Here is an 8,929-nt window from a genome sequence, read left to right as displayed (position 1 = left end):
ATAGTTAACAGTTTTCTTCTGAGTGTAGATTAATTCAGTTACCATAACAAAGAATTATAAGAACTGGACTCATGACATATAATCCAGACCCACAATTACAATTAGTCACATCAAAGCCTGAGGGAAATGCCTTCAGAATCTGAAATCCCAAATGCCAACTGGTAAGATAAAATGCTACCTGCTTTGTGTTCATCTGGCAGAGACCTGCTCACCTAAGGTAAGTTCTAAATCTTCAAATCTAAACACATAAGATAAATGTCATAAAAGGCACTTTCATTGAAAATAGAATTGTAATTTAGTCAATTTTTGCTTTCTTACTTAACTGATTTAGTTCATGCACTTTAATATTTAATGGGTGAAAATATTTATTTGCAAAGAAGTGGAAGAATCTGACTAAACATAATAGTAGTGACAGAATAAAATTTTATTTTAGTCTGGCTACATAACAAAGATTTTATTTCTTTTATAATTTTGTGAGCATGCATGAACTTAATGAACTATGTTAAAAGTGAGTGCAAACACTGAACAACATATTCAAATTGAGTTCCCTGTGAGTATCTTGCCATGATTTGTTGGGTCTAGAAAATCCCTCAAATGCTTTTCATCCAGGTTACAATTTTCACATAGCATCAAGATCAAAGAGACACATCCAGCCATATAAATAAAAAAAACTAAAAATGAAAAGTACATGCACACACATGAGGGAGAGAGAGAAATAGAAAGAGGAAGAGAAAGAGATAGGGACAGAGATAGGCATAAACACAGACACAGAAAAGGAGTCAGAAAGATCCTATATATGACAGACATATTTTTTGTAAATAGTCCAATTTTCAAAGGTTTTGGAAGTTATTAAATGTATTTCCATTCTGAATGGAACATTTATCAGGGTTTTGTCATCTCCTGGATCTGTTTTGTGTTCAGACACATACAGTCACGGAAGTTCTCTGTCTAATCCCACAGAGTGACATTTCAATCAAGGTGTTCTCCAATGCTATCTAGTGCTCCAGATTCTTGTAAATGCTGATGGGGAAGTCCCATACCAGTACTGTAAGAGACAGTGACCTGGATTAAATAGTAAATACTAGGAGCCACCAGATAGCTGAGGAAGAGAGCATATTAATTAGGCTTCCTTCTCTTTTTGCTTATATGCACTGCTATAAGAGAAAGAAGGTGTTATTGAGCTCCTTCAGTTGCTGTTGTATATGAGATGGACATCTGTTGGGCATGTAGTAGTAAAAGTCCTGAATCTTTGTTGGTTTCCAAAATTATGAATAATAGCCTATTTTAATATTAAGCTTAAGGTAAATGTATAAAAAATGAGCTTTTTGTTGTAGTTCTGTTTTATAGCATATGTCATTGATAATAATACTCACTTGTGAGTAGGAGACCCATGACTCTTGAGAACATGCAATAGGGAAACCTGGATCAGGTACAGTAACATAGACACATATTAAGATTATTCAGTAACCTGGTCTATACTGCTAAAACTGATAGAAAAGTCTTTTCAAAGCCATGATGATTTTTAGGGATATAATGAGATCCTTTTTGTGTTACATGAATACTCAAAAACACAAAAAGTGCTGTTACATTGTAATACCAGAGTTGTTTGATTTCACTTTGAATTTAAAATGCTTCTTTCAACTAAATGGCAAGGAAACATGACTCACAGAAATTAGGGGACTTGTAGAAAGCAACAAGGTCCATGAATATCAAGGAGATGAGACCAAATTTTCTAAACAGACTAGCTGAGATGCTAGTTCTTAAATCTTTCAACTAAAAAGCAATGCATCTTTAAACTGACTTATAACTCTCTTACAGAATAATAATAACACGAGAAGCCAATCACGTTGTGTCTTACAGGTGCACAGTAGATGGTCAGAAAGCAAAATAAACGTTTCTCATCCTCTTGAACAATTTCTAAACAGTTTTGGAATGGAAAGAAGAATGGAGAGGGAAAATTGCTCTTCCTTTACTGAGTTCATATTAATGGGAATTACTAACAACTCTGAGGTAAAAGTAGTTCTGTTCACAATATTTCTACTGGTCTATCTCATCAACCTTGTGGGAAATCTTGGAATGATTTTTTTAATTAAAGTGGATCCCCAGCTTCAAACTCCTATGTACTTTTTCCTCAGTAACCTCTCTTTCTGTGACCTCTGCTATTCCACAGCAGTTGGGCCCAAGATGCTGATGGACATGCTTGGCAATGACAAGTCAATCCCGTTTTTTGGCTGTGCTCTGCAATTCTTCATTTCCTGTACATTTGTAGATTCTGAATGCATACTGCTGGCTGTGATGGCCTTTGATCGATATCAAGCCATCAGCAACCCCTTACTCTACACAGTGAACATGTCCAACAGGCTCTGCTCCTTGCTCATGGCTGGGGTTTATTTTGTAGGTGCTGCAGACTCTTTGATACACACAACATTGACATTCCTCTTATGTTTCTGTGGTTCTAATGAAATAGATCATTTCTTTTGTGATATCCCTCCAATCTTACTACTCTCCTGTTCAGACACACAAGTCAATGAATTAGCAATATTCACAATTTTTGGGTTTATTGAGCTGAGCACCATCTCAGGAGTCCTTGTCTCCTATTGTTACATCATTTCATCAGTCTTGAAGATCCGCTCTGCTGAGGGGAGGTTCAAAGCTTTCTCCACCTGTGCCTCTCACCTGACTGCAGTAGCAATTTTCCAAGGAACTGTGCTCTTCATGTATTTCAGGCCAAGTTCTTCTTATTCTCTCGATCAAGACAAAATGAGTTCTCTCTTTTATATGCTTGTGATTCCCATGCTGAACCCTCTGATTTATAGCCTGAGGAACAAGGATGTGAAAGAGGCCCTGAATAAACTGAAAAATAAAATATGCTTTTAAATACCTATTTAAAGTAACTCACCCTTCTCATATAGGTTGATTTTGTTTTTCTAAAATTATGTCATATGAAAAATCTGAATTCATTACTATTTATTTAAATTTATTTAATGAAATTAGTATTGATTTTAGTGCAAACTTATAGTAAAATTGGCCTCCAAATGTTACAGTCCATTCTTTTTTGAATGTACATATGCACGTGTAAATAAATGTGTATGTGCATTCATGTGTGTTCACTCACACATGTGTAAGTGTGTATATACACATGTGAAATACATGTTAGGGTTAGGGTGAGGGTTAGGGTTAGGGTTAGGAACAAGAAGGTGACTGCTGCATTGAGAAAGTTAATTCTCCAAAAGTATGGCCATGTGTTAGTATCTAAGTGTTTTAATTTCTTGCATTGCTGGTAACTCACACATCTTGAAATGTTTAATCCTCATATTAAGAAGAGAATAACTTTCATTTTATAATGAACTTATTTTCAAACTTAAATTTTCATGTGCAGTTTATTCTACTTAGATGTGCATTAGGCAAGACCACCCTCAGTAAACCTCTCAGAAGAAAAATAATACAAATTTTTAGAAACAAACATTTAATATTTCACATTTTTCTTTTAAATATACAGGTAGAATTCAAAATTCGACATACATAATTTAAAATTAATAGATAATTATTTATTTATGCCTTTATTTTCTGACAGTCTTCTATGATTCTGAAGCACATAGAGCAATAACTACTGATAGAAATAGAATAATGAATGCTTATTGAGTAAGTAAGTGATGAGTGAATTACCAGCAAGTCTTCTTGGACCCTAGTAAAAGATTTTGAAAAAACTCTACAAATTTTACAGCCTCAGTTTCTATTGGATTTCATTTATTTATGTGATTCTTCTCCACTGTGGGGAACATCCATAATAATACCAAAGGGAAAGCTGAGACACACATTGTTTCCAATAATTAGTATGACATCACTTTATTGTATAACACAGAAATATAAACATACACAATATTTTTGCACATATTTTCCCCTTTGTTACTGTAACACTGGGTTCCTTTATAATGAAGCTCTGCTGCTGTTGCTGCTGCTTTTTCCTTTTTTATTTAAAATCCAAAGAGCCACTCCTCTGCTTCTTCAAGTTTAAAAAATGAATTCCCTAAATTTAAATGTGAATAAAATACTTGAGTTATTTCAGGATTTGTTGAAGTTCAAACACTTAGGTTATATCTGCATATATATGCATTCATTCTTTTAACCCTGACTAAGGAGTACTAAAATTACTCAGCCATTGAACTGTTCTGCATGAGGAAATTGAACATTGATCAATATAACCACACATTTTCATTTATCCCATCCCAGATTTCAAAATTTGTAACTTGTTTTGCAAGAGGTTGTGACTGCTTCTGAAGTTGTGCTGCCATTGTTAAATTTTCCCTCCTCAGCAAATGACCTTCAGTGTATGTGCAGAGAGACAGCCAAATTAAATTTAATACTTACGGAATGGCATAAAAATAGCAGGTGCTTCAGGGGTAAGAGTGAAATATGGAAGTAATATGATCACAGTACATGGTATATATGTATAAAATTGGTTGAAAGTAGTGTTAAACTAAAAAAAATAAGAAAATGAACTCATTGAAATGTTTTTAATGTAATGCTTATTTTTGTGATTCTGTTTTGTAATAAAGGAATAATTTTTTTAATTTTTTATTATTTTTAATTATTCATATTTACATATCCATCCTCCATTCCCTCACCTACCCCTCCTCCCATGTTTTCTATGCAACCCACCCCAACCCACACCCTAACTCCTCTCCAGAGATAGTGAGGCCCTCTACCAAGGAACTTCAAAGTCGGTCATATTGTTTGGGAGAGGGTCTAGACCCTCCTTGCTGTATATGGGCTGCAATAATATCCCTCAATAGGGAAGTCAAAAAGCTAGGGAAACAGCATTGAACCAAACCAAACTCTCTGAATGTGGCTATCAGCTAGGAGCCCAAGACAGTCTATGCTCCTCTGACAGTGGAGCCAGTCTTTATCCCTAGAGTACAAAGGAATAATTTTTAACAGATTGTAACACAAATTAGAATAAGAACATTCATAAGACCACAAACATATGCTATTGCACAGAAAAATGACAATATACTTAAATATTAAAGCTTAAACTCTAGATAAGAAGTAAGTAAAAATTGTAAACTATGTTATCTAAGGTATAATCAATTAAACAAAATGATTGAACTGTATTTCAGCAAAACTTATGTAGTTGATTCTGAAAATAACATTTTTAAAGACTAGGAAGCATTTGAAAATTAATTATATATCAAGGGGAATTTTCACATAATTATATTTCCCCAAACTCTTAGTTACAGAAGAAAATCCATAATAAATAAACATGTAATGTAGTTTAATATATACTCTAATCAAAGACATATGCAAGTTTCAGATAAATCTTATAAAATATGGTTACTGTCATTAAACATTAAAATCTGTATTGCCCCAATTAGTATAGTGTTAAAGTTATATTTTGTTGGCTATAACTAAGTAAAATAAATCACAATTGATAGAACTCAAAATTGGAAAAATATATAACTTTTGCATATTGATAAATTTCAATGTGTCTTTGGATTGCCTCTCTAATATATTTGTCTCTGTATTTACAAATTAGTATTTTACTTATATAGAATATTCCTTAGACCAGATTAAGCTTTCTCTTCCATTGTGCTTTTGAACAATTCTCTATATGGTTATGTTTACATACAGGTTATACATATGCATTCTGTAATTTAAAATCATTACTAAGTGAGAAAGTACCACTCTAGTTAACTTGATATGATCAATGATTAAGCATGTGGTTCAATCACTTTCTGGAACTTTAGATTTGATAAATTGAGAAATGCTAAAGGCAAGAATTGTCTTATCTGGTGCTCTGGGAGGCAGTGAGCAAGAAATTGATCTTTTAAGAAACTTTCTGCTTGCTATGGTTTTGTGACTAAATTTATTGAAGGAATTGTGTATTGACATTCTGCATGCTACTTGTCATTTTTAAACATAAAAGGTGTAACTGACACATCCATTATCTTTCATTACTTTTTCCTGTTATTATAATGTGGAGAATAAAGAGGACATAAAGAAGAAAGAGTCCAGCTGAAGATCAGATAGTTGCCTGAATAATCCTAAATCTCTGAAACCTCTTTTTTTCAATGATAGAAAAATAAAATTTATCTTATATTAAAGCATTGTTAATTTGTTACAACTTTAAAGAATATTTAACTTAATTCATAAATCACATAAAGTCATAATATGTTGATGTTTTTAAAGGTCACATTATTTGATGATTACAAAATGGTAAAGGCTCAAAATCAACTAGATTAGTGGATTCATCTCCTATCATCACAGGAACTACTTATTGTACTGGATGATAATTAATAAAGACTTCCAAAGATGGCAACATGCATAAAATAAGAGAATGTGGAGTACCCAACAATAAATGAGATACCTATGTCACACCTACTCCTATCAAGGCTAAGGGACCTTTGTGAAGAAAGATTGTAATAGCAAGAGGAAGTTGACATCTGAAGCAAATCAGTCTTTTTTGACCATAGTTGGATGGTAGCACACATGAACTCAGAGCTGTTGGGACTACATGCATAAGACCTGGAAAAGTTCAAGCCAAGTCAGCATGGAACAGGGAGGGCTTCAAAAAGCCCCAACACTATCTGAGACACTATTGGCAAGGGATGGCTGCTGTAAATGAGGGGTCTATTTTATCAGGGATGTGGTGCCTAAATGTTTGTCTGTAATCAGGCAGATATCTTCAAACCCATAAATTCAGACGCAGTAATAACTTGACTCAGGGAGAATAAGAGGGTTTAGGGGTTGAGAGCAAAAATGGTGGTGGAGAAGGGGAGAAATTAGAGAAGAGGAACTGTAGAGTATAATTGATCAAAATACATTATATGCATTATGAAATTCTTTAAAAAACCTATCTGTATATTATTGTGGTCGCTGTATCCATCTCTTTGAGTGACAGGTAAAATTAATATCTCAATTATAAGGCTACATGGGAAAAGAGTTGATCCCTAGGTAGTGAATCTCATTACTTAAGGAATATAGTTAGCTTATAGTCTAAGACACTGGGAAAGCAGATAGCAGCTGTTTTAAATAAATTTCATGAGCTAAAAACATTTTTTCTTCCTCATTTTTGAGGCAAACAATAATGGTAAGTATTACATTGAGCATAGAATCACATAGGTAAGTGTGAAATGGTTTTGTCCAATACAAGGTTACTTGTACACATATACAAACACCAGAGAAAATTTCATTACAGGGAATTAGATACATCCTTAATGCTTAAATTTTTAACATTGACTGAGTTAGACTTTATAATTTCTAGATGTAATTACTAAGTAATCACATTAAAGACATGGAAAGCACTGTATTGCTAAGTAAGCTTATATAGTAAATATTATAACATCTTCACCAATATCTTCCTTTAATTTGCAATGTTTATTAAGGAAATAATCTGTTTAGGAGATAGTCAAAATTTTCCATATGCCAAATAAAGATCTCCAAAAAGCACAATTTTGTATAACCATTAAGTAAGTCAGATAATAGGTGTTATTAAATTAATTTACAGGCTATCATGCTCATATTAAAAGGCTTCCTTTGTTTTCTATTTTGTTTTTCTACATTAGTCTTCTCCTTAAACTTGAACACATCTGTGAGTATACAGTGGTTACAGTGCTTAACAGAAGTATAGAGAAAGCATAATGTGAACTTGAAACTATTCTTTAGTAACATCACTACTTCCTTAATTTGGTGATATCTAGCAACTGAGGTATCATATTTCCTATGAGGGCATCTACTTGTCATTTTGCTCTTTTTTTTTTTTTTTACCTATCTGATAAGTTAATCATATGAGTTCTGGAGGAATGTAATTCTGATATACTATATTGATATATTGCCCTGATATAAACAGGTTAAATTGTCAAACAAAGATGCATATTTTCTTTATTGTGAATATATTCAAGACTAGTTTTGTCACATGGTTTTAACCAGCAACACAGTACAAATTTCTTAAGTCTCTGCTTTCCAAAGCAACATAGAATTTTGTTTTTTTCTAAACAAACCACAGTTTCATGCCCATTGTCAATCTACCTCCATCTCCCCATGTCTCCCTGAACACTAGGCTCTGGCATTTTCTACTGTCCTTATTGTGGGACCACATTGTAGGTTTTTTTTTCAATTTCTGTCATCATTTTCTAATTAAAATTATTACATAATAACAGTATACTCAGAATATTTTAAGTAAATAACTAATTTTCTAGAGTATTAGAGAAAAATTAAGGTTATGTTTAATAGGTGTTTGAAGTTTTTTTTTTAACATATCCCAGACTTATACTGTTAGTTATTGGTGATAAGCTCTTTCCGTTGAGCAAGCTATTTAGCTACATTTTCATATTATTCAAAACATAATATGAATGTAAGATAAATCATAACAAAATGAATTACATTATATACTACATGTACATGCTTGAATAGGAAGAAAATAATTCAATCATATTCTTACTCCCAACCATTATCTGACCATGAACACAGAAACATAAGTGAGATATGCTTAATGTGATACTGCCGTGGGTAAGAACTTCAGCATTGAACAATAGCTTGTTTGGGAGGACTATTCATGTCAAATGGCACTTTAATGTGTTAGTATTTTCTTTAGTAAGTTAATAAATTGTTTTTGTAAAACAGTATGGTATTTGTTACTCAGAAAGTGTAGATAAAGTGTAGCGACTATTAATTTTTTAATCACTATTTCAACATGAGAAAACAGGAAACAAAAGTAACATTAGCATGAACACACATGTGTACACACACACACACACACACACACACACACACACACACACACACACACACAATGACAATACTGAATGGAACATCAGTCTGCCAATAGCAGGATTGGTGAAGAGCTAAATTACTGAAACAATTGAGATACAAATATCCAACTTAAAGTCTAAACAAAACTTATACCTGTTGATTTGATATAACTTGCATTGGA

The 8,929-nt window shown here is 32.9% G+C and overlaps 1 protein-coding gene across 1 annotated transcript; it reads left to right on the top strand.

Annotated features, from left to right (window-relative positions):
* The first annotated feature begins 1,932 nt into the window (after window positions 1–1,932).
* On the top strand, window positions 1,933–2,877 carry LOC100762928 (olfactory receptor 5W2). The gene has a single exon (XM_027421148.1). The coding sequence runs from the start codon at window positions 1,933–1,935 to the stop codon at window positions 2,875–2,877; it is 945 nt and encodes a 314-aa protein (XP_027276949.1).
* The last annotated feature ends 6,052 nt before the right edge of the window (window positions 2,878–8,929 follow it).

The sequence above is a fragment of the Cricetulus griseus genome, chromosome 6 (assembly GCF_003668045.3).
Source record: "Cricetulus griseus strain 17A/GY chromosome 6, alternate assembly CriGri-PICRH-1.0, whole genome shotgun sequence".
In the NCBI taxonomy this organism is placed as follows: domain Eukaryota; kingdom Metazoa; phylum Chordata; class Mammalia; order Rodentia; family Cricetidae; genus Cricetulus; species Cricetulus griseus.
Note: the sequence above shows the minus strand (reverse complement) of the source record. Positions and strands in the feature narration are given on the sequence as shown.